Below are 27,318 nucleotides of genomic sequence, written 5' to 3'. Positions count from 1 at the left end.
TTTTTTTTTTTTTTTTTTTTTTTTGTGAAAAAACAGATGAATTTTTTCACATTAAATCATTTTCGATAACTTTTTCCCCTTATAAATAACGCGTGTTCCTCAAAAAAATACTAAGATAATAAATTTACAATAAAATCAGTGACATTATAAATGTTCAGCAACAATATCTTTGGTTATTAACTTTCTTTTATATACGAAATATATAGAAACGAACAAGAAAAGATAAACAAGAAAAGAAAAAAACAAAAGAAGAAAATATATCAGCGTAATTCATTTTTCAACGAAATACGTGTTAATAACTTACTATTAACAAATTAATAAAACAAAATCTATAATAAAATACATCGATATCAACGAAACAAAGTAAAACATTTGTCCTTCTATTTTAATTTTCAATATCCAGCCCCCTGTATTTATTAACAATTTCTCTTAATCGTCCATTCGCCTTAGATGACAATCGTTCAACAAACAAAACAATTAGTAAAAATCTGCGCAATATATCTTACAACGTTATTAAACATCTCATTGTAACGTTTTTCTCGAGAATCATTCGATGATCATCGTAAAAATTACCCTAAAATACACACTATTGATATGGTCTAATTAACTCGATCCCTTCCCATTTTTCACATGGGAAGACAAATACATAATTGTTGATACACGTGATGATGTTAATTATTTCAGGGTAATAATACTTGGGTGACAATAATAATTCGAACGAACGTGAAAAATTGCAATAATAGCAATAATTAATAGCAATGATCAATAATATAATCAAGATGTAATGTGTGTGAGAGAAAGAGATTAGTAATGTTATAATAATAACTTAAATGTTCGCACTCTCACAAAGACATCGCTTAAGAAAACGAGTGCAGCAATTCCTCTGATGGTTCAGTCGTTTCGATTCGTTTGCTTTTCTACGATTTTCCTATCTGTCTTCTTTTTTTTCTTTTTCGTTACTTTTTTTTGTTTTGTTTTTTTGCTTTTTTTATTTTTTTTTCTTTTTTACTTTTTTTTGTTTTTTTTATTTATTTATTTATTTATTTATTTTTTTTTAATTTCTTTTTTTCGTCAGAAGGTATGTAGAAGTCGGCAGTTTTCGGGCAGCTATAGACTCTATTACGAAAGACACGTTTTTTTTTTTTTAATGGTCCACCACCCAGCCACGATCAGAAACAGGAGATTGCTTGTTTGGTGTCATATAAAGTCGCTTCGACGATCTCGTACACACAAAATTTGAATGGATGTCATTCGTTCAATTTGTCTTAGCTTCTGATGCAGCATCCGCGCTGCTTTGGTAATCATGCTGCTAGAAGGTTCTTAATGTTCTTCGGTGTGTTCTCCTCGTTCAGGTGTTTGGTGGTGTAGCGAAGAGCATTCAAAAGACCCTCGCTTTTGCAAGGTGGTTGATCCTTCAATAGCTTTACACAGCCTTTAACCTGGAAAAGTAATGCACTTTCTGTGAAGTATATGTGGCCAAGAATTTTGTATTTAAATTAAATATGAATAAATTTAGCATTTATAAAAAGCTCGAATATAGAAAAAGAGACGTAGAATAGTTTTATACTTCAGTGAGATGATCGTTCTATGCAAATATAGATGAATAAATTTTTTCTAGATTCGTAAAATCGTTTTTCAAGTTGAAAGAAAAATATTTCATCAATGAAAAATTGATATACAGTGACTCGTATTAATTAATTAATTTTTTATTAAATATTCATTTTATAGTTTTTTCTTCATTTTTTTTTTTTTTTAATAAATTTTCTTCTATTAATTATCGATTTGAAATAATCATTTTCACGATAAAAGTACTGTATTGTTTATTTTTGCGAATATAATTTTATCTAATAGTTATTTTTGCTCGGATATAAATATCCATAATTTTCCGATACAATATTTTCAGTTAATTTCTGATACTTTATTTTTAAATTATTTTTCTAAAATAGTTTAATCCAGCAATTGACGTCAGTATACTATTAAACACGTCCCTTTTTTTCCAATACACGTGACATTAGACGTAGTTTAATTTTTATTTCAAAAGATCTATACTTACATCGACATTCGAACCCTTAACAAAGGCACCTTGGGGATGAACATGATCATAAAGGATCACTAACCCTACCATCACTCTCAGAACAAAGAGTTGAGTTTCTTCTCGTTGGAATTGCGCCAATAAATTCCTAAGAACAGTAATATATCTTATCTGAAACAGCTTTCTTTTTTTATTTTCTTCAGAAATCTTTCTGTCTAGACGAAAGTTCTTTGACTCAATTGTATCGTCAGATTAATATCACTTACGGATTTTCTAACATGCGCAGACAAACTTTGGCCATGGTGCCAAGAGTTTCAGTAATATTTTCACGTGCTACATCTTCGTTCTGAAATAAATACGTATATTTTTAATTAATAATTTAAATTTGATGAGATTCTAATGTCATAACAATATTATCTACATAATAATTGAACGGGGGAAAAATTAATCGTTCAATCGGTGATAAAAATGTGGAAAAATTTTATGTATTATAATAATGGATAATTAAATATATTATGCATGGATATAATGATATGTTAATTTTAGTTTAATTCGCTTTTAGTTATTGCAAAAACGAAAAATTTGATGATCGATCTCTTTGATAGTTCTAATTTGAATATTTCCAACATCATTCACGGTAAATAATGTAGGTATTGTTTTTTTCACGTTACATTATAATAAATTCTTATAACTGTTATTATTGTGACAAGTCTAATGTGAACAGAGAAACGCGAAGTAGAGAAAGTCAAATTACAATAGTGTCGGTATCCATGCGATCGAGTATCGTATCTATTGTATTCGTTACTCTAAACTTCCATCATTTGTTTAATACCTAGTTGCTAGTCCGTTAACATAACAGCATTGTTCAGAATAATTAATCGAATCGTACACAATAGTACTATTTCTGACATTAACGTATCTACTATTCTTTCATAATTAAATCTTTTGTTCCGTTGAACAATAATATCATCTTGTAAAATTTAACAAGAATAATAAATTAACTTTGTTAATTTCAATATTCTGAACTTATCTTCACTACTGCTTTATATTTTCATTTTAAAATTTTTCAATTTTCTTTTTTTAATCTTTCAAGAATTAAAAATAGTTCGGGAAGTATTTAGATATTTATGTATCAATTGGATATTTAAATTTTCAAATCGTAATTGTGAAAATCCTTTTTTAAATAGTAATAGATTTTGTACGAAAATGGATCCAATTATGATGTTTATTCTCATAAATGTAATTCGAATACTTCCGTTAATTTTCGTTTCTAAGAATAAGACTAAGAAATCTAAGAATTAATACTTAACCAAGAAAAAAAGAAGCTAACAAGAAGAAGCAATCAAGTTAAAAAGTTAAACACAATAATATACAAAGATCATCGGCTTCCTCAATCTCAAGGCTTAAAATTTGAGGTTGAAATCACAAACAATCACTTCCTCTATCGTCCCAATTAAAATACACATATACATTTATTGCCTACGAATCTGCTATCCATTATGCTGGTAAATGTTCCGAGAACTGTTTTATCCTGAATCACTTGGAATAATAGCTTTTAATTTTCCGGTTCAGTGCTCGTCATTATTTATACCGACCTATTTTGCTCGCATTGCCACAAGTTTCGTGATCGTTGATGAATCTCTCGTTTAATATTCATACGAGGCAATGTTTTTTTTTTGTCTTTCTTTAAAAGATTCAATAAAGAATAGAGAAAAAAAAGGTTAATTATCAATTACAACGAAACAAAATATAAAACTCGGTATCTATTATTATTATTATTATTATAGAATAGAAAGCAAGTTATACAGAGGCAGGCGCACATATGTAGGCGAAGAATAGGTTTCGCGTCAATGCCGTCTATTCAGTGTTACCGAACCAGGTAAATTCATTTTCAAAGATTCTAAAGACCTTTTACGTTTCTCCACTCCCCGTTATGAGCTTTTTATCTTTAACAAAGTTGATTTTACAACATGTTGAATGGTTAGAAGATGATAATTCCGCATGAAATTACGTTTTATGTATATAGGATAGAATACTTTTTCTTTGTTTATTATGTGCAGTTTAGTAGCATTTTGAAGAATTTTAATTTAATTTTAGTGAAAACGCTTCAGAGAATTTTAATTACATTTATTATACACCCATTCAATATTTTTTAACGAGAAAAAGCAATTCGTATTTTGCTGATATTTGGTTTGCTATGTTCTTCTTATAAATTTCGCAAAGAAGATACAGAAAAAGTTGTTGATCGGGAAAAATTCATATTCAAATTACTACTTTTCCATCGCGTTAAAGAAAAATACGAGAAAACTTTCTAACTATAGAATTCTAATAGAATTCATCGCGGCTGGTATCGATTAGCTTCCGGATGGATCGATAGTAGTGAAGGAACGGTGAAAAGATAGGGGAGAATACAAAGAAGAGATAGATAGCACTTACGTCCATCAAGAAAGTAATGGTCGCGTGACTCAGAACACGAAGCATGGGTGTCGCGTGGGCGTAGAACAAGGACATTCGGTTGGCGAGCTCGTTCCCGACCACGAGGTCCTTTTCAGCGCTTTCTTGTCGCGCCAGAGATGCTCTGGTCAACGTTCTTCTGTAATAACTAAAATCATTTTGAATAGCGGGTGTCTTCATCTTGTGCTCGTCGAATTTCAAGACGAATTCCAGAATTTCCGCCAGCTGTTTCACCAATGCCTGTTGAGTCTCGAGATGTTGGGTCGGGGAGAGATTACCGGAGCACAGTTGGCCTAAGATTTTTGGTACTACCTTCTCTGGAAAATATCAAAACGGTGATTGTAAGATGAGGATTACGATTCTTTTGATCTCTTTCTTTTTTTTTTCTTTTTTTTTTTGTAATTTTTACGGATAAAAGAATTCTTTTCCAATTAATTTTTAGTTTAATTTAATAATTTTTTTAATTTACGTAGAGAGTTTGCATAAGTAAGTGAATTTTTGTAATATTTGGATTCATTCTAATAATTTAACAAGAAAAATTTTGCAATATTAGCTTTTATCTTTTTAAATGATTATATTTTTCTTTAATATTCTTTCAAAATTATACAAAAAACAATTATAAATAAGGAAATAATTTCTTCTGTATAAATAATTAGAATAATTGTTATCTTTAAATAGTTAAATTAGATTAAAAATCATAAATAAGCAAATAGCTAAATTATTTCTTTTTTTCTTTTCTTTAAATAAATATATCAAGAAATAATTACTTCGGTATCAGTGATATTTTTTTTTTTTTTAATTATTTCTTTGTTAAATTACTGGAATTAGTTTAAATGTGATGATGATGCATTAACAAAAATCACTACTTAGCAAAAAGTCAAGTAAGTGAAAAAAATGAAATATTAAGACGAATAATTTTTTCTTCAAGTTTTATATTCTTATTTCCGCTGAAAAATTTCAATTTTCGCTGAAATTCATTATACCTTTCCTCTTTTTTTCACGAAGAATACATTTTTTGTTTACTTTCAATTACGATGTCATTCGCTGAAATCAAACAAGAGCGTAAGAAATTAAATGCCGATATTGGTTGAGCAACGAACTGCGGGAGATTATTGTTTAGGTTGAATGTAGCTTGAATATTCCCGTACACACGGTGATTGGAAATCCAATATCGTTGCATTGGCACGAACGAAACTTTCAACCGTTTATAAACTTCAGATGCATTTATTGCTTTTATTTTGCATAACAGGCAACCGGAATAAAAATGTCCCTTAGAACTATATAATATTAAAAGCAAATAGTCTAGACGAAATCATTTGAATACTCAATAATAAGAGAAATGAAGAGTGAACGTCTATTAATTTTTAAACGTTAAACTTTGCAAATTTAAATATTTCTCTCCTTCGTTTCACATGAAATTTTTTGTTCACTTACATAAGAATAGATAGATATATTATCAATCAAAAATTTGAAATCAAATTTCTAAATTTATAGAAATAAAATTCTAAAACATACTGTACAAACAAATTTTGAAACAATGCTTGAAACGGAAGAAATAAAACTATGTACAAAAGTTGAGACTCACCAAGTTCCAATGAAAATTCATAGAATCTTTTCAGCTTGGCGACTAGAGGTGCAACAGTCAGGTAAGCTTTTCGTTGACACTCTTCCGTGGGAGCCGAAATCGCCTCCCTGATTTCTTTTCCGGCACCTTTGTAGCATTGAATCTCCTCTAAAATAGATTCTGAATTTTTCAAAACTCTTTGCACCGCTTCAAAGGTCTCCCGTTCTATATCGGAAGGTTGTGCATCTAAAAAAAATTCGATAAGAAATCCTCTTTTATTCTTTAAAAATAGCTTTCTCTTTATAAAAATCGTCCAATATATCGTGTAATTTCATTTATAGCGAGAGAAACTTGCGAGAAATCAAAGAAAAAAGTTCAAAGAACGATTGAAAGAAACGATTTATACGAGTATATTCATCCAACTTACTTTCGAAATCCAAAAAGACGTCGTACTTTTGAGGGGTGCAACAGGTAGACTCATCTCGAGCCAGAAGGCTCAAAAGCTTGCCCATCTTCGGTCTGAGGTTTCTTTTCACAGTATTATTTACAACACGAAAGGCATCTAAATTATAACAGACAAAAATGCAAAGTTTAATAATCAATTGAAAAAATAAAATAACTCGCTATTTGATTTCATCCATTTAATGAATTGAAAAGCATAAGAGAAAAATGAGATAAATCTTCATTTCTAGTGGGAATAGTCTTAAAGTTCGAATTATTTCTCTGTCACTTTAGAGCGTGTTAAATTTTTCATCTTTCTAACTTTGAAATATTGAAAAATTAGATGACGTGAAAAAAATAAATAAATAGATTTTTTATCTTATTATATTTGTAAGTACGATTTATAGGATAATGCAGAAATGCCGAGTTTAGAAAAGATTACTAAAAAAGATTACTCGAATACATTTAACGAAAATAAAATTTATGGAATACTAAAACGAATTTAATTTCTTAGGAAGAATCTATCGATCCGCGCTAATCGGCTCTTTTTAACTCCTTGCCATCGAAATTAGAATTACATTTCTTCTAAAACGTTTAAGAAGGATTTGCGCATGATTTTCCTTTAGAATTTCACCATCTCGTTACCTTCTTTCGCATAATGATGGGATTAAATATATCTTAAAACATAAATAGTTAATACTCAATTTTCAAATCCAACACCACAATTTTTAATTACAATTCTCTCATTAAACAATTCAAATTATTTTTAATAATAAATTACGCAACAAAAAAGGAAAATAATAACGGAAAAAAGACAAAATAATTTGAAAATCGATATACATCGAAGTCTAATCAAAGTTTTTCGAGTCAAGACAAATATTTGAAGTTGAAGAATACTTTTAAAGGAAAACTCGTTGAGAAATATTGTATAATAGATCACGAAAATATAAGAAATGTTGGAACGATTGCCAAAACCGATGAGGAAAAAAATGGAACGACGAAGTACTTACGTACTATGAGACAGTTGGCCTGGTCGGAGTTTGTGTAGTGACTGGTCTGAGTCAGAACGGAATTTGAATTTCTGGCTCGATCCCTATACTGATCCGTTTGTACATGTCGAAGTGTTAATTCCAGGCAAACGACGCGTGCATACACGTTAGTGTTTAATGTACGTACGTGTAAGTATACGTGCACATTAGGCAAATCGCGCGTGTCAGGATCGCGGAGCGAATGAATTCTGCGAACTCGTCAACAAGGGATGAACCTTCTGTTAATTCCAACCGACAAAGTTAATCTATGCTGACCTCACCTGAAACGCTTAGGGATTTTAAGAACTACTAACTCCTCTCACTCGTGTAAAGATGATTTTTGATCATTTTTAACCCTTGTTTGAGAAATCTTTAAGAAAAGCAAAGTTTTTATTTTACATAATTTACTTAGTTTACTTTTTACGTTATGTTTTGTCTTTACTAGGAAAACTTTTCTAATCTTAACTAAAAAGTTTTATGAACTTTTTAATTTTTTTTTTAATTATGAATTAGATTTGAATTTAGATTCGATGATATTGTTCAAGCAGGATTATTAAAAAAATTGATAAAAGAGGAAAATAGCAAATTTGTGATACTATAATACGACAACGTTACAAATCGATAATCTATGTAATTGTTAATATCTCATTTTTTTTTTTTTTTTACGTGGTAAATTGCCAATCACTGATAATTTTTATCGCGCAAATAAACTATTTTAAAATTAAGTAATTTAAACTCTTATGAATCACGCAATACCGAATTAAAAAATATTTTTGTTAATGCAAATAACTATAACAATTTTATCATAATACGTAACAATAATAATATTATAAAATACACATTTGTACAAAAATTTATACATATATCGTACAATTTATGCATTTGCGTTTAATGTGTGAAATAAAAAGTACATTTTAACATCGAGAAATTATCGCCAATAAAACTGGAAAATTTTATTCTGTCCGTGTCTGTATAGAAACTCTACGTTTAAATGAAAAGCAATTAGAAACGAGTAGCTAGATAAAAACAATTTTAAATTACCAGCGAAACTAGTTAGTTTTCCGTGACATAAGGGGACGACGCTATCAACTTTCGTTGTAAAAAGCAATTAGTTTCGTTTCACTCGCGAAATGCAATCGTATCAAATCGTTTTATTATCGAAAGTAAATTTAGAAAAAAAATCTCCTTTTATCGCGTAAAGTGGTCGTAATCGACGATATGTAGAAACGATAAAATCTTGACGATGAGAAGAGCTCGAGTGAAAGCTTGTCACACACGTGAGGGGACAGACGATCGAGTTTGCTAGATCTAAAATTGTGCACCAAGGGATTCCAATGTACCGGCGAATGTCTCCGTTATTTTTAGCAGAAAATTGTGTGTGTCCCTTTCGCGAAAGTCTCGTAACATCGCGTTAAATCTCACGGATTCACCAATTATATCCTGAATGAAATCCTTAAAAATACTCCATCGTAACTGGTATCTCTTCCTCTTCCAGACATTATCTATCCGCCATCGATCGCTTTTTTATCCCATCGAATATCAAATGCAATCGAAAATAACTGCGATCCCGCACGAGGATAAATGTTTACGTTGAAAATTCCGCGGACGATTTAACACAGAAGTGTATCCGGAATCGGGAAAATATTACCACAGTGGCACGGCACAATAATCATCGCTTCCCTCGTAACGATTCCAAACAGCGTGATTCCTTCATGATCAATCAAATACAAACAAACCGTTCCAAACCGTTTCTCGCATTTAACGAATCACTTCTTCGCGTGCCATTCGCGTTTTAAAATTAAAAATCACAGGAAAATAATTCACCCACGATTAAAGAAAAAGTTTGTAAATCGATCGAAAAGTAACAAAAAAAAATAAATCAATAAAATGGAATAAAATTGAACGATGACGAAAAATCGTGAAATTTTTTACCTTCGAAGGACGAAGTCGCAGGATATAGATACGGATCTAATAGCACGAAGGATAATTTTATTTAGACGTTGAGAAGAGAGAGTTTTCCCTCGAGAACTCACCGTGGAGAAGAGTCGGCGTGGTCGCATTCGAGAACGCGAATACATGACGCTGACAGGTGCACGTCGAAGGCCGGGGATGGTCAACAAGTATACGCGAACCGAGTGCAACAACTGTCATTCAACGGACGGCCATATTGCTGTTCGTAAGGGGGTTGCGTTGTGTAGTGGCGCGGTTCGAGCCCTCTCCTTATTTGGTAAACGACAGTGGCGGCGTGACGTTCGCGCGAAAAATCAATGGGGGGTTAGTTCACCGGTTCGACCTCAAGGTGACGCTGCTACCACTATTTCCACTCTCGCTTAGAATTTCGAAATTTTCCTTTGTTCGAAAGATCGAGAAAATTATTGATTTAGATTCGAAGGAATTTTTATAAGAATTATTTTCTGATAGAGAATATTTGATTATAGAAATATGTTGGCTTTTATGAGTAATTATAATATCTTGGATAGGATTGTTTTATGAGTAATAAAGGATTCTGGATTTTTTGTGGAAAGTTTATATTACATGTAAGCGAGTTTAAATTAATGAGAAATTTGAAAAAGTTTTGAAGTAAATTACGCGTAATTGTTGTAGGAATATATAATAATTATTTAACGTGGAATATTCTTTTTGATTATATAATTAAAAGGAAAACGTTTAGAATGTGATTAGTTTAAAAATTGCTAAATAAAATTCTAATTTGAATTAGTGGAAAAACTTTTAATTAGGGAAAACAAACTTTTGAAATGAGGTTTACAATAACTAGTAATTTAACAATTTTTTACGGATATTAACACGTAAAATTTTTAATCAATACTTTAAACTTTTAACACGTGTGATATAGTTCAAAATATATATAGTTTTAAATTGTTAATATATTAGATAGTTTTAAATTATTAATTACTTTATCATTACGCGCAATTCACCATTAGGAAAATTTTTATCCATCTTTTTATCCATTATCCATTTTTTCGTGTTTGAGTGGAATTTATTTTAATTGGGTTAACATTTTTATCAAAAGTATCGCATATCTTTTAGAAAATAACGAATAATGTATCGTATTTAATTTAAAAACATATTATCTTTTCCAAAATTTTTTAACTTTTTTCATTTGTACTACTAGGTCGGTGCTTTTACAATAAATATTGTTCTTTTATTAAGTATTCCCTTCATTCGATATTTATTCAAATTTTTTATTAAGTTCTGCAAACATAAATTTTTACAAAAGTAACAAACTTCAATTATATTGAAACTTCTAATGTTCACTGGAATATAGATATCGCTATAGTAAAGACACGTATTTCAAAATACTATTATAAATTTAGAAATTCTCTACATCCCATGACCAACTCATCCATGAGGGGGACACGCTAATCTTTTTTCGTCTTAGACCAACGGGTTGTCACTGACGGTCAAGATAAAACTTATAAGGGTGAACAATATTGCCTGACCGGGTATAAACTGACCGAGTTACCAAGAATCAATCGTGTTAATATTTAAACGGCTTTGTTCGGATTTTTCGTGTCAATACTTTTATGGGTTAACGCTTATGGGATAGACGTGATATTGAAACGACAGTTCCATTTGTGGATTACATGAAAATTCGTTGTTGTTTTATTCGTTGTTGATAGATTATTTGCAAATTTATATTTTTATGTACACAATTAAAAAATTGGAATTTGAATAGTGATTTATTTTATATAATTCTATAAAATAATACAAGATAAAAAGATTTCATCATTGCAAGCGTTGTAGAAGTGAAGAAATTTCAAAATATAGCTTAATATCTTATCGTGTTTTGTTTATTATAATTTCATTATATAATATTCGATTTTTTTTTCTATAACTTCCATATTTTTTGTCGTTCTTAATTAAATTATATTAAACATTATAGTAGACAATCAACAACAATGATTTAATTAATAGATATAAGATTTCTTTTTTAAAAAATATTTCTTTTTTTGCTCGCGTATGTTCTCGTGTAAAAAATATCCGGAAACAGCAAAAATAATTAAAAAATAATACAAATACACGTTCCTCTAACCTTCAGTTTTCTATATAAAAAAAAGATTCAATTTCCTATCTTCAACAACAATGTAAATGGAAATTCTCATATACTTGAAGAACGTCGTACCTTCCAATTCTCCCCTAGACCGTTGCACAAAGTGACACGTTCAAATAAGACACGGAGAGATCGTTATTTGCTTCAAGGAAATTCCGTGTCAAGAGAGAATTAGTTCGTATTATCTATCGAGCAGTGAAAGAGCATCCAACGACGTGGATAACCATCGTGATTTCACTTCCATTTTTCCGATAAAGCAGTAATCGTTGCTGACATTACACTCACCTACCCCACATTATGCGCGAAACCCTCCACGTACATTTAGTATTTGAAGCACATATGATAGACCTAGCCTTATCTGCAAATGCTCTCTTTTAGTATATCGTTAAAATATGACTGCATTCCCGTTAAAACATACGTGTCATAAAGTATCCATTTGTGCATGCAAAATTAAAAAGAAATTAAAATTATATGTATCTTTTTGACGAAATGTTTTTTTTTAAATTTTAGTTTACATGTGATAAGTTTTTTTTATACTGTCTTTGATTCAGGGAAATTTTGGAAACTGTTGAAAAATTCTTTTTTTTTTTTAATTTTTATGAAATATTGAAGTAAAATATTTAGTTGAAAGATAAGAAATTTTTTTTTGAAATTAGTTAATATTATATAATAATTTATTTATTTTGAAGGAGAGTTATTAAAATTGAAAATTATTAAATTTCAAAATTATTAATTTATTGCATACTAAAGTTTATAAGTTTAGATTAGGTTACTTTATTATACAATCAAAATCGCGTTAACTTTTCATTCCCTATAATTAACAACTGCTAGTAACATTGGTTGACAACGCACTCCAAGCTATTAAAAATATTAAGAAAATCGATATTTTATTTTGCATACGAGCGTATTTTAAATAATTTATGCCTTTGTGCGTTTTAAATGACGTCAATAAATTTATATACGAAGGGTTAACAATAATAAAGATATATAAATCAGTTTTAAAAATTCTTTGTTTTATAAAAATAATTAAATCGTCTGTAATTTTACAAACAAATAAATTAAAATTTCAATATATCTATGATAAATTTAAAGATAAAAGATATATATAATTTTATAATAATATAATAACAAAGTTATTACATATTTTATCGTTTTAGAATAAAAATTCTGACATTTCACAACTCACTTTGCAGAGAATCGAAAAACATACCAATATTACTCATTATCACAAATGTATTATCAGTGTATCTTTTATTTCCTGATTAAATGAACTAGAATACTTCAACAGTAAATCTATGATAGGATTTATTACAGCTTTAAATATGTATTTTACAATTTTACAATTTCATTCGTATTTTAATATATAATATTCAAAGTCAATTTATACTTGATGAAGTAATTCGCTTACGAAATCGTTTTATTACAAAAAGAAGACAGGTTGTATCAAAAAACTTCAATACATCAATAACTTTATGAAATCTTTAACAATATTTTGCAATAAACATAACAAACCATTATGATTTAACAATAATTTAACAGATAGTATAAAATTTTCAGACAGTATCAAAATTATTACATCATTCCATGTGCATTCAACCAAAAATTCAGAATCATCAAAATTTTATTAATTAACAAAATATCGAATATACATATATAATAACTTATAGTATATTTCTTATTATTTTGTCATCTTGTATACTTAGAAGACGAGAGTCATCAGTTTACATGATGCATCGTTTAAATATCGTCGCGGTGTCATTGTGATTTTTGCACCTCTTTCAAGTACACGATTGGATAATCGTCGGAAACCGTGGGCGAAGATAATCGACGCCTATTAAAGGCCTTTTTGTGTATCAATTCTAGCAAATCAATTGAAACCCTCACCCACCTCCCACCATGACCCTCGGATACACTCTCTCTCCCTTCCTTCGGTCAACTTTAATTTTCGTCGCTACGACCATAAGCGAAGCAACAATCATGATGACTATTCCACCAGTTACTTACAGTATGTAGACATGTGTAGTATACAATCAACGAAGATATATATATTGAACATTATCACGACTTTGACCGCCAATTTTTCTTCTCTTCCCTTCCATCATTATTAATAGAAATTGAGAATGGTTTTTATCCGGTTCATGCATTGCATCGTTCTCAGGATGAACTGTGCAAGACAGAGCTAATAAACAGGTTTATCGAGTGGAAGAAAGTGAAAGAAGCAAAGGATTATAAACTGGTTCGATTTTTATCATAGGTTTTGCAGGAACATTCCGCCTCTTTTTCGTGCTACCGGTTGTGGTAACGTAATCGAATGCATGATCTCTGATTTATTTGTCAAAATAGAGTTTTTGTTGATTTCTTTGAGAATTTTTTTTTTATGTATCTGTTTTTCTTTTTTTTAAATTCAAAGAATTTTTAGTTTGTGTTAATAATTCTGAATAATTTTGTATCGGATGTTTTTTCATTTGCAAAAAAAGAGAGGAATTTGGACAAAAATCATGAAAAAGGATCAACTCAAATTTCACATTTGATATTCTCGGGAAGAAACGATATTTGATATTTTGAGATTTAATTGAAACTTTTCATATTATCATACTTGTATATCATTTTTATAGTACAAAATTTATTATAAATTCACAATCATTTATAATATTTTGAATCGATATTTTTCAAAAAAATAAATCAATATTTCTTAGATATTCTTATCGATATTTTTATACAGAAGTATATCCAATATTTTATCTTTAATAACAAGAAAAACCGCAACCGATCAATTTCAATTAAAAGCTCGCCTATCAAATATCCTGCACCGAAAATAAATCACTAACCACGATCGACCATAGTGTGCACCGCATATTTGCATGAAATCTATTCACGAACTCATACTTGCATGCAAACCCAATTTACGAACCCATGAAAGTTCCCAGAATCAGATGGATCACTCTGGTTCAATCATTCAATAGCTAGAACCCATACGATTCATCATTGTATCCATATCTATTGGTATTTATTATTTACTTATTGAATTTATGGATGAGATATCTTATGTGCTTTTTTCATTAAGACAAATATCTTGTTCATAACAACATTTCTTAATCCCATTCAATTTTTATTGAATATGATAGTGTTGACGACACATTAAATCAATTATCATAAGAATTATATATCACAAATACTTATCACAAATACTCGAGAGTTGTATTCTAAATTTTCAGAATATTTCCAGAAAATAGATATTGTTATCATATTTTACATAAATATGAATCTAGATACAACTTATTTTTTTTTAAATTTTACTCATAGAAAGTATAAATGTAAATGGGAATTTAGAAAAACTATAAACAGTCTAAGAATCATAATTTGATTATCGTAGTAAATACTTTAGATTTTTTAAAATTTTATATATTATAAAAACTTGGTTTTTTTGTAGCATTACAAAACAAGTGTGAGTCACGTGATAAAAAGATAGAGAAACTCGTTCATAAGTTTGCATGATGGATATACTGTCATGAAATGTGTATCTCATTTATGTATATGAAAGAATTAACGCTCTTATATAAGGTACACGCCGCGTATAGAACGCTGTTATGAGATAAATACTATGTAAATATGGAGAAAAGTTACCACAGTTTCTATCACTAAAGCAAATAAAGAAAAATAATGATTTTCACGTGTTTAATTTGCAAATTATAACATTGTAATATGAAGTTTATATATAATTTTTATGTTTAATAAGTCGTGTCAATCTAATATTCTTTCCAAGTAACTTTTGCTTAATTCTGTTAGTTAGTTCTGCAAAATACGTATGTATCTTATCTTTCTTTAATAAGAATTGTATTTTAATAAATATGATCAAAGAAGACGTGTCATCATTGACGTATTATATGACACATCGTACCATATTCCACGTTATAAACATCTATAATGCTTTCACTGCATTTAATACCATCAAATAAATTGCTATTTATTCATAATTTAATTTAAAATTTTTCAACTATACGATACAATCGACGAATCATTAAGCTTAAAATTCATTCTTCTTTTCGCAAATTATATTTACCTTTCTTTAAATACTTACAAATTTTTTTCGAGAACCATGATTCGTCGAGTTCAAGCCAAGTTCAAGGGAGGCTATGCACAGTCTATTTCTTACTCACTTTATAACAACGTAAAGGAATAGCCTCCTCTGTCTACTCAAGCGCTTATGCACGCCACTCGTTCACGAGCGTGATGAGTCGTGCTACGCAGCAGCGTGCGTGCTTAATAAGGCAAACGTGTACGCAACTACGCACGCGATTTAAATACCTGCCAGGTATACGTATGTGATTCAAAGGTGTATTCCTCGCATATCGAAGCAACACGTCGCATTATGGTAACACGTCTTCTGGTCGATCTCTAAACTAGGCTAGCTATACGAGGTATGCTTCGATGGCCTCCTTAACAAATTATTTGCGGAACAGTGAGAGGATCAGGGCCACAAGCGATGTGCTAATATTCGTGTTAATAAGTTATACCATCATTAAATCGAAAGAGAAATTAGAAATGGGAAATGGTGTATGAGAAACATGGAAGAATACATATTTTCTCAAAACTTTATTGAGTTTGTAGGTTATCAGGTGGAATAGAAGAGGTTCTTTATTTTATTTAGATGATTATGTGTAGATGACTATTTTTTACTTAGGAATTTTAAAGAAATATCTTTTTTTATATATTGTATTTTGTCACTTTTTATTTTAATCTGCTTAGTAAATAAAAAAATTATCTTAAAAGATATTTCTCTACATTAATTGTTGGAATCATCCTGTTTAAAAAAATGATTAATTGATCTATGATACAGATCACCCAGTTTCTGTTTGAACAGAGTTAAAGTCTGTTTGACTCATTCGTATCAAGTAACTGAAATATAAAACCAATCTAATATCAGTAGGAATTTTTTTAAACTGCAGATATAACAGAATTAGTACATCGTGTAAAGTACATATCGATATGGTTAACGATATCTGAAAATTGTAGACTATTAATAATTATACGATGTAAAATCCTTACTTAAAATTCAAAAGTATCAAAATAAAGATATATATATATATAATAAAAAAAATTAAACTAGAAAAAATTATTTATTTTTTTTTTTATAGTAGTACTAGTTTTAATTATTCACTCTATTCATTTTTTTATTTATTTATTTTTTTTCGTTAAAATTTCAAAGTTAAATAGAAATGCATTAACGTAGCATTAAAGTCACTTTACAAAATTAAAAAGTCAAAAAAAAAATTATAATTTAGAAATTACTTGCATCGTACATGGTCTTTGAGCAAGCTATTATTCTTCAGTGGCCCTGTCCTCCTTAAAGAACGAGGCAAATTAATTAAAAGCGGCACTGATGGAAAGAGGAAATGACCGAACCTCGGATTATACCAAACTTCCCATGCAAGCATTAATAACGTATTAAATCAAATATCTAAAACCATGTACTATGTATGTATCATGACTAAATTATCGTCTTTATTACAAAGAAATAAAAAAAAAAAAAATAAAAAGAAATTGAAAAGATTGATGAAAAAGTAATTTATGATTTTTTTTTGGTAAATTACTTTTATCATTATATCATATATATAGTATAGTTATGAATTGTATGAGATCATTAAGTTTTATAAATATATAGATTTTTCTTAAATTAAAATATAAAAACTCTTGTATAGTTAAAATATTTTTTATCTTATAAGTTTTTTCTTCGTTATATTTAAAATAGATTTTTTAGGAAACTAAAAAAAGTAAAGATTTCAGCATAATTTACTCGATTTTTTCTCTTATATTTTTCCTCTTATATTTTTCCTCAATTCAATTAAAATAACACTTGTGAACCCTATTAATCAATGTTACATAGAAGTCTATCAATTTATCATGGCCAATTGATCGTATCAATTAATTGAATTAATTGCGCCATCCTGTTCACCCCATAAACCAATTAAACCACTTCAGAATCATCTGTCTGTTTGGGAACTCGATCAGACGTCGTGTCATAAACCGTGAAATTCTAAAAGTAGGGATTATGGATTTCCGATGTCATCCGAAAGTATTCGAGAGCGTTTCTGAGCGTACTCGAAAGATAGAGACATATTTTATTTACCGATCGAAAATACTTGGTTTTAACATCAATAGGGAAATTGAAATTGACAATTCCAACGAATTCATGTTTCATTAAACGTTTCACGACAAAACTTGTGATAAGGAATAATGATTTTCAAAAACAAATGATTCAAATTTTTAACGAATTTTTAATTATAATTTTTTTATAAATACATTTATAAAAAATTTGTACAATGTACAAAAATTTATAGTGCATAGTGCAAAAAATACAAAATATCCATTTAAAAAATAAAAATAAGATCTCTAAGATAAATTAGTATAATAATTGATCAAAATTCGAATTTACATAAACATTCGCGATCTATAATATGTGTGGATATCTAAAAATAACTAACTAAAAAAAAATTTATATTTAAATCAACAGAAATCGAACTCTTATTATCTAATACCATCTTTTTTTCGATCATTTCAAAAAATAATATTTATTTTAACAACATATTGTCAATTAGTTAGATAATAATTGATAATCAACTGATTTTTTCTGCGGATAAGATATCTTCATTTTTTTTTTTTTTTTTTTATATTCCGGAATAGATTCGTAATCATGATTCAGGTATCCCAGAGGGTAGAGTGGCAAAGAACGACTCGGTGGGCTTGTTGCAATAGAGAATTAGCGGGAGACAGCTTTCATCGGGTGCTCTGATTTCTACTATATGTTCTATGAATGAAAGACGTGTGTCAGTGAACGTATTTGTATAGGAGAAAAGGGAAGAAAGGGTTGTCGTGCTCCAAGATAGATCAAAATCCAATGGTTAGCGTGTCCTTCTCTTCCATTTTATTTTCTTCATTTTTTTTTTCTCTCTTTTTCCTCTTATAAGTAGATATATGGATCGATTCGAGTTCCTGTTTCGTGTCTCTTGATACTGGAGTTACGTGATGTAGAGGCAAAATACGGTAGACGTGAAAGTTTCTCACGCGATATGCTTATTTTCCATAAGCTATCACGTGACAATTATGTGAACGAGAACGATCTATGAAAGGGTTTATCATCGTAAAAATGTTTTAATTATTTAGACACGAAATGAGCCATTTCTCTTCTCATTGTAAAATGAATTGAAAATTCAGGAAGAAAGTTATGAATCGCGTATTTATGTGAATAGAAAGTAAAGTACAGGTTACTTGACGATTATGCTAGCAATAAATATTTTTTAATGAAGTACTTAAAGTTCGATTAAACTTTTATAAGCAAAATAATACTTTTTGAAACATAAAATTTCTTTTTATATAAATTTGCTAATCATAAGTCATCAGATACCTATTATAATCGAATTAAATGAATAAGAATTACAAGAATAACTAAAGTGAGATATATACACACACACACACACACACACACACACACACACACACACATATATATTTTAAAGATGTAAATATTCGAGTAAACATTATATTTAAAATTAGTAATAATCAGATAACTATGTATGACTGGAAAGTGTAAGTCAATCTTCTTTGTACTTTATGTAATCTATTTTAATTTATCAAAAAAAAAAAAAGACAAAATTGAACATTGAATAAATTAATATCGGAAGTATTATAACGTATTGTAAAATTACAAATGAAATTTCTTTAAGCAAATCTTAAATCGTTATGTAATCTGTTGTTCGATGGCATTGCATCCGTGAGGAATCACACGTACTCTGGATATTTTTATGGTTGCTTACGCCACTGGCCAAGCAGGGGGGATATCGTCATATCCCGGACGAAGACATGAAACCTCCGAGCAAAATTCCCCTCTGCTCGCATACACGTTTGCTTTGACAAACCTTTCTACGTATGTACAAGCACGTGTATGTGTGCTTGATTACAAATGAAGCAAACGGAGAAAAGGAGTGAACCGTTACAAAACGATCACGATTAGTTGACAGAAATCGATCGATATTTGTCGTCTGGAGGAAAAAAAAAAAAATGAAATTCGTAACAATTGTTATTACTACGTAAATTGAATGATCTTTTGTTTTTCAAAATTCGAGCATAAAAATTCAAGAATAGAATTAATTTTAATTTTTTACAGCGAAAAATCACTGATATAAAACATTATGCTATATGAAAAAAATGTGCTTAGAATTCTAATATATAGATACGCTATTCTAATGTATAATACATGTTGTTATAAGTCGTATCACTTTCAGAATTCTACACAGTATATGTATTTATGTAAAATATATATTATAATTTATTATTATTATGAAAATTAATTATACACCAAGTATATATTAATAAGGTAATTAAATAAAATTATCTTATTAATATTGTAAAAATTATAATAACGATACTTTATATACTTTACATTATTCTATAAACAATTTTGAAATATTCAAAATAGATACATATATACATATATTACATATATTACTACACGCAATACGTAACTATATATATTTGAATTTCTTTTTAATTTAATTTTTATTGTGATCTGTTAATATCTATTTCGTGTACATTCTTTAACATTTTCTCATTATAAACATCATTACGTCATGGCATACAAACCGCACACGTGCGATAATGCTTTCCACACCCATGATCACGCCACATCCGCCTATTCGCGATACACCATAGAAGGATGTTATACAGGTTTGTTCTCATGGTTACTCGTATTGTACGGTATTTAAACAATCTAGTATCATGACATATATGATTCGAATTTCATTATGTTTTTTCCGTGGATCTCTATTCTTTTTTTTTTTTTTTTTTTTTTTTTTAATTTCATTTACGAATCCAATTTTTAAAATCATTTGAAAAATGTTTCTGTTTTTGATTAATCATGAGCAATTTCTCGGCGAATTATTGCATGAAAAAAAATTGTAAGAAACGTTGACATTATCTTTCTATATTATCTATTTGTTTCTAGATAACTGTACCAGTGTAAGTTGATTATTTCCGGTTAAACTTTCATAAATAATTCAGTAAAAATTTAGTTAATTGTAAAGGATATCCTATAGGTTTCGGTTATTTGAGCACATGTTCTATGAAATAAGATAAAGATGATACCTTATTAAAGAGATATATTACGTACACATAAATATAAAAAGCATAAAGGAAATAATAAATTTATTCTTTATATGTGATGAATCCTTATGTACAATTTTAACATCCAAATAATTAAAAAAATTAAAGAAATATTGGAAATATAAGAATTTTTGTAAATTTCTACTTTTTATTCGTAACTTATAGAAATTATTTAGATTAAATTTTGTATAAAATCACAAAATGTTGTATCAGGTCAAGGTTATTAACCAAGAATGCACTATATGCGGTACTGTTTAGCGAATCAATTTCTACCTGGAACAGCAACAATCCGATGGAATTCGATCGATGAAATTCTCCGTAGTTAACCGGTAAAATGAGTACGCCATGTGGCTCTATTACAGAATCAAAATCAATACCAATTTGCAGCATGAACTAGCTAGGTCTCGATGTAATTTCAAACTTGGAAAGATTTAACTAGGTATACCAAACAAGTAGCAGGGTTCTCTGGAAATTCGTATTCATAACCATTTGTCTGCAAGACAATTCATTTGGATGAAATATAGTTTGTTTTCCAAGATTTGAGAAAGAAAATTGTTGCTTTTCTTCTTATCTTTATTTATCTTCTCCTTTTGTTCTAGATAAAAAAGTAATTATTTACTATAATTTCAAAAACTTATATTTTTCTATTTTTTATGAATTAGAATTCATATATTTCAATGAATATATGTGAAAAATTATGGTTAGAAAATTAATAATTGTAAAAGTATAAATAAAAAAAGTCAAAATAAAAAACAATAAAAGTGAATTCGATATTATTGATATTTGAAATTATATTAAATAGAAAAATTCCAGATAGACTCATTAAACATTATTTTGTAGATTTGAAACAGTAAAATAATGATAATTTCGAAATAAATTTTATATGTAATTTAATAAACTCATAACAGAAAAATATTTCTATTTTCGAATTTGATTATTCTGTTATGTCTATTGATCATTATAAATTAAATTTTCCATTCAAATCATCATCAATTCTTAATAATGCATGATTAACAGAAATTCCTTCGATTCTTTTGCACTGTGTGCGTCTTACTGTTTTTCTGGTTCCGTTAGTTGACCGATAATTTAAAGAATATTTTGGATCAACTGCTATTTACATACTCGATATATATCAATTAACTTACACATATGACTCATGAGGAAGAGAATATGTTTCTTATTTAATCAGAAATAAATTTCCGAGTCCAAGGCCATTTCAAGACGATATTACGCTATGTATGTATACTTTGTATTGTATTGATATCGGTTATAATGATATCAATTAAAAATATATGTGATATCTTTTGTAGTATTGTTCTTGAATTTTTATTTATAAGAAATAATATAAGAAAATATAAGAAAAATTTCATTGATATTTCGATTATCGAAAAAATCTTTAATCTTTAATTGGTTAGATTAAATAAGTGTAAATTTTTTCAAAAATTATTGAAAATATAAAATATTTTAAAAAATCAAGATAAATTCAAGAATTTCATTATATTATAATAATAAACAAAAGAAATTAATTATTTTTATTAATATTAAAGTATTTACAATTTTACAAAAATACATAAATTAATTATCCTTCAGACACATTGATAAATAAAGAAAATATTTGAATATATTATTCATTTCACATATATAAAAGAATAATAAAATATGTTTCCACAAAGGATTAAGCTTTTTCAATCAGCAATATTAGTGAATCACGAGATTTAATCAGAACGAATGCGTAACAAAAGCGAAATTTATTGACAATAGATAAGAAATACTATTCTTTTCCCTGTAAATTATGCTTCTGACTCGATTAAATAAAATTCTGAAAGAGAATACGTAATATAGGTAGATCGTCTGGATTCTCCGTTAACCGATATTCATGGTTCCCCATTTTAGGTTGCCACAAACGAGCGGATGACCTACTTGTTAATTGGCCGACAGATAGGAGCGGCCTGATTACGACCAACACGCCTCGATAATCTGATAACATATCATTGCCCACGAATTTACGAACGCGATGAAAAAGGGACGAGATCCTTTCAAATATTCGATAAAAGTCGTTCAGCGTAAAAATCGAACATATAATAAAAAAATATTTCATAAAAATTGGTGACACACGAGCATTGAGACTCTTTTCATCGTTTTTTGCTCTTGTTATTTTCTTTCATAATATCTTTTTGCTGCTATGTGCCGAGTATCATAATTATAACGGATATTAATGAATAATATCTTGATACGAATGCTATTTGAATGAAAAAAATTAATTGTGATCATTTTTAACGAAGGTATCGGTCAAAGTTTTTTTAATTTCTTTTGTTTTTTAGCTTTTTTTTTTAAATTCGGTTAATATTTTTTACAATGATGAAAGTTGTTATTTAACTACATTATTATTAAATTTATTAAATATTTGATTAATTAATTATTTGCAAATGAAATTTTGTATCTGGAAAAGATATATTGCAATGAATTCAATTTGTGTAACTTTTTTTTTTTTTTTATTAATATTTGCTTTAATTTTTTTCGTGACACATACAGTTATGTAGATAATTTATGTAGATAACATAAATACTGTATGAATATCTGGTATATAATTGAATTTATCTCGTATATACGGAAATAAATAAATAAATAAGGGAATGAAAATATAAATAACGTATCTTATCATTCATCACAGATAGATAAATATAGCATTATGAACTGTTTTTTACGAATATATATTTATTACGAACATATATTTATTTTTAAATCAAATTAATCATCCTATATCAAAAATAATTTTCCTTTATCCGCGCAAACAAATTAATTTTAACAAGATGAAACATAATTGAATATTGATTTCGAGAATTGGATTTGTGTTAAAAATTATTCATCAAAACTTTTATTTTTCGAATCGTTTCAAAATTTTCAAAGATTGATCTGAATTTTCTAAATTACAGTTTCAAATCCACGGTTTCTCTTTTAATCTAGATATTTTAATTTTAAATTTTAATTTAAATCACTAATAATTCATGCGAATGATTCTATGCAATTGATGGATTTACAAGAAAACGTGATAGAAAGATTTCTAATTTTTAATTGGAGAAGAAAAATGTAGATAATATCGTATGCTTGATTTTCAGTATTGATATTTTATAAAATTCGAACAAATCGGAACTTCATACAAATATAATTATAAAATATAATATAATTGAATAAAATTATATTAATTACTATTATTAATTTTCTAAATATTTATTATACTGAAATATATTAGAAATATTTAATAATTTCTAGTAAAAAGATGCTTCTATATCTACATTTTACAGAAATAATATATTGAAATTCTTACTCATAAAATATACAATCATATTTTACTATTAAACTCGAATCATAATTATTTATGATTAATTTCCATCTTTCGCAACCACCTACAGCAATCAGCGAATTGAAATCGAATTTCTCCAAATCAGGAACCAATTCACCGATCCATAAACTCTCCTCTCACGAATATTTCGCAAAATATTAATGGATTACGCGATTCAAAGCTGTACAAGCACGAATTCGCGAAAGCATTAACAATCGATTTTTCACCCCCTAGACGCGATGGAAACGGGGCTCGATTGTTTGTTTTTCCGCTAAATTATGTATGTATGAATTATTTTGTCGTACGAAGTGGCTCTTGTATCACATGTACGATTCATTTCCGCGTGGAAGTCAAGTGCGTATCGGCCTCTCGATGAGACGAGGACGGATCCATTTATATCCTTGGGGAAACCGAGAGGGATGGACAGAGGCAGATTGGAGTGAGAGGTAATATAGAAATCTCTATACGCCAGATGCATACGGGGGACGCGTGTGTTTTCATGTTGGAAAAGTTTTTTTTTTATCGGTCGGACAAAGGAAACCGCGAAACTCGAGTCGAGCGAGTAATAAATTCGCGCGAGTCTGCGTGACGGCTCAATTTCATACCAACCTGTCCTTCGTGATGTCGATTTGTCAGACGATTTTCCTCTTACATATACATGCGCTAAAAACTATCCGGATATTTGTTTTTGTTAGGATGCATTTTGAATTTTAATTTCAAAATTGAGTATAAAAGGATTCTTTGTGATCGGTACATTTATATATATATATATTATAAAGTATCGTTGCATTATAAAATTAATTTGGAAAATGTATTCATATATCAAAAGAATTCTTTTGTTGTTTGAGAAAATGTATTTCTTCAGATTGTTTAATTATATTGAGTGTTTTACGTGAGTGTTTTTGAAAATATTTTTTTAAATAAAAGACAAAAGTTGAATAATTTCGAGAAGAATCTAATAAGATAATTACTTTTTTTATAAATTATTGATTATATTGGTCAAGATAAAAGCTGAAAAATATTTTTCCTGCATGTTCGAACGAGATATTCGTGTTCTTTCCATTCCCTATCGAAAAGATTATCGTTAATTATTCTTAATTGCGAGCAGACTCGCTTAATTTCTATTTTTTTCCGTATCGTTTGAAACGTTAAACATCCTAACATTTATTTTGCTACCCTAGTTCTTTTCTATTTTCTCTTCATATTTTCACGCGTATGGCCTCTTCGAACTATATTTTTGTTTCCATCTGCCGGAAGACTGATGCATATGTCGAAGATCATTCTGTTCTACGCGCTATTATTTCGCTATCTTCTGGAGAATTTTTTATTCTCTTCTTCGAACTCGTTATCGTTAATTGCTCTTAATTGGGAATTCGTTCGCACCGACACCTCTGTTGAGCTGAATTTTTGTCATTGGTCACATTCTTCTATCTTTTTTTTTTTATTGTATTTTTTTCTTCTTATTTTTTGAATTATTTATAATCAAATCGAATTTAATATTATGAATAACAAAATTTGCATGATAGAGAACATGTTAATTCCGAGTCATAACCTTTACAATAGTTGAATCGTGTGTAGTTGATAAAGTTAAAGAAGATTTATATTTATTTAGAACAATCAAGTTTTTATTGTAATTGCCTAGTATTTTATTTATCAATTCGTTAACCTTATATCTTATCATATTGAATTAGAGTCATGGTATAAATAATGAATGAAATTCAACAAAGGAATTTGTATTAAATTCAATTTGAAATTTTATTTCCAATAGATTAAAGGTTATTGGATATTTCTAAATTGCATATTTTAATTTGAATAATGTGTTTTGAAAAATAACACTGATTACATTCACGAAGAAATTCTAAATAATTTCATAACTTTCATTTATGATTTTTCTGCTATTATTATAACGTAGTTAGAGATCAAGTTTATAATGTAATAAAGAATAACGTTTTGTTGGTTCGTTATTACGTTCAATCACATTGCGTTTATCTCCTCTTACTCTTGTAATACATTAAACATAATATAAGATAATCTATATAAACTACGGACACATTGTTTCTAATTATTCATAATTTCTCGTGATTACAATTTATTACAATTTATTCCGGATAAAATATTTTCAATAAAGAAGATCCATACTCAAAATAATCAAAGATATCACAAAAAACACTAATAATATTCGCAACTATATTTTATAATATCAATAAATATTTTTTAATCACTAAATTGTCATGATAATTTGAAATCAGCTACAGAAAAAAAGAAGTCTACAAAAAAAGAAATAGAATAAGTACAAAAATAATCGTCACGGTCTGAAAACGTTCTTTTGACGAATCCCCGGTATTATCCGCGCCGATTATTGCAATTTGTAGCAATTTCTTCAATCCGCGCGTAATGACCGTTCTTTGAGGTGCACGTTTCGCAATGAAGATTCTTAACAAAAGTCATTCCTATCCGAGATTTGTAACGAAGCAAGAGAGAAGAGGGGAAGTGAGGGAGGATAAGAAAAAACATTTACCTACCTTTCGACGCAGGGCAATAAGACAGAGCATGACTTAACAGGGCCGAATTATTATCTTGAGAGAACGTGAGAGGGAGCTTCAAGGGAGGCTGTTCTCGAGTGTCGACATTGTTCTACCTTCTTTAGTTTAATAGCCACTTCCGGTTATCCCCGGAAGAAGCAACCCTCTTCTCAGTAGTGGAGGGAAGGCCTTTTCGAAAAAGGAAAGCGATCCGCCTCTCTATATGCTGACACGAAAGGTCTCCGGTTGCCGCGCGACGATAAGCTTTTATCACTCACAAAACACGCAGCACAAATTCGTAGAATGTCTCAATAAAGATTCCCTTGTGTGTCCGTGATGCTCGCGTTGATGTTTGTTTTATCTCGTTTGCTCTCGTGTCTTGGGTATTTCTAACGGGTTAAAGAAGAGAAGAAAGAGGTAACTTTCCTCTTTCTTTCTTCTTTTTCTTCTTCTCTTCTCCCTTGTTCTTGTCTATTTATTCACCGAATTGTTGTTTCTCTTCCCTTTTTTTTTTCCTCTCTCTCTTTCTCTGTTAAAAATGTTTTCAAGACTGTCGTAAAGGAAGCGTGGTGGTTCCTTTACGCGGATCACTCGAGTTCAAGAAAAAAAATTTCTCAAAGTTTGACTCTTTCTTTTTCGAGCGAGATTTATGAACGAAGGGAACACACGACTTCACTCTGGCGGAGGTTGATATAACACTGTCAAAGCA

General features: G+C 28.9%; 1 protein-coding gene across 4 annotated transcripts; it reads right to left on the bottom strand.

Annotated features, from left to right (window-relative positions):
- On the bottom strand, nt 1–27,318 carry LOC550655 (protein FAM49B). Of its 4 annotated transcripts, none has more exons than XM_026443653.1 (7): nt 26,606–27,318; nt 6,478–6,612; nt 6,072–6,296; nt 4,469–4,803; nt 2,299–2,378; nt 2,054–2,180; nt 1–1,439 (listed from the first exon to the last, which is right to left on the bottom strand). In XM_026443653.1, exons 1-7 carry the CDS (start codon nt 26,637–26,639, stop codon nt 1,302–1,304), a joined length of 1,074 nt encoding a protein of 357 aa, XP_026299438.1. In that variant the 5' UTR covers nt 26,640–27,318; the 3' UTR covers nt 1–1,301. The 4 variants fall into 4 exon arrangements, with proteins under 4 accessions (XP_026299438.1, XP_006564304.1, XP_006564303.1 ...); XM_006564241.3 differs by having other exon boundaries at nt 26,610–27,318; XM_006564240.3 differs by lacking the exon at nt 26,606–27,318 and adding an exon at nt 9,553–9,717.

The sequence above is a fragment of the Apis mellifera genome, linkage group LG11, assembly GCF_003254395.2.
Source record: "Apis mellifera strain DH4 linkage group LG11, Amel_HAv3.1, whole genome shotgun sequence".
NCBI classification, from domain to species: Eukaryota; Metazoa; Arthropoda; class Insecta; order Hymenoptera; family Apidae; genus Apis; species Apis mellifera.
Note: the sequence above shows the minus strand (reverse complement) of the source record. Positions and strands in the feature narration are given on the sequence as shown.

Bases quoted from the DNA above. Each gene is read 5' to 3' on its own strand.
- LOC550655 (XM_006564240.3), bottom strand. From the start codon at position 9,670: ATGACAGTTGTTGCACTCGGTTCGCGTATACTTGTTGACCATCCCCGG. The intron at 2,379-4,468 runs GTAAGTGCTATC...TATTTATTTCAG, and splicing joins CCATTACTTTCTTGATGGAC to AACGAAGATGTAGCACGTGA. The intron at 1,440-2,053 runs GTAAGTATAGAT...TTACTTTTCCAG, and splicing joins TTAAGGGTTCGAATGTCGAT to GTTAAAGGCTGTGTAAAGCT.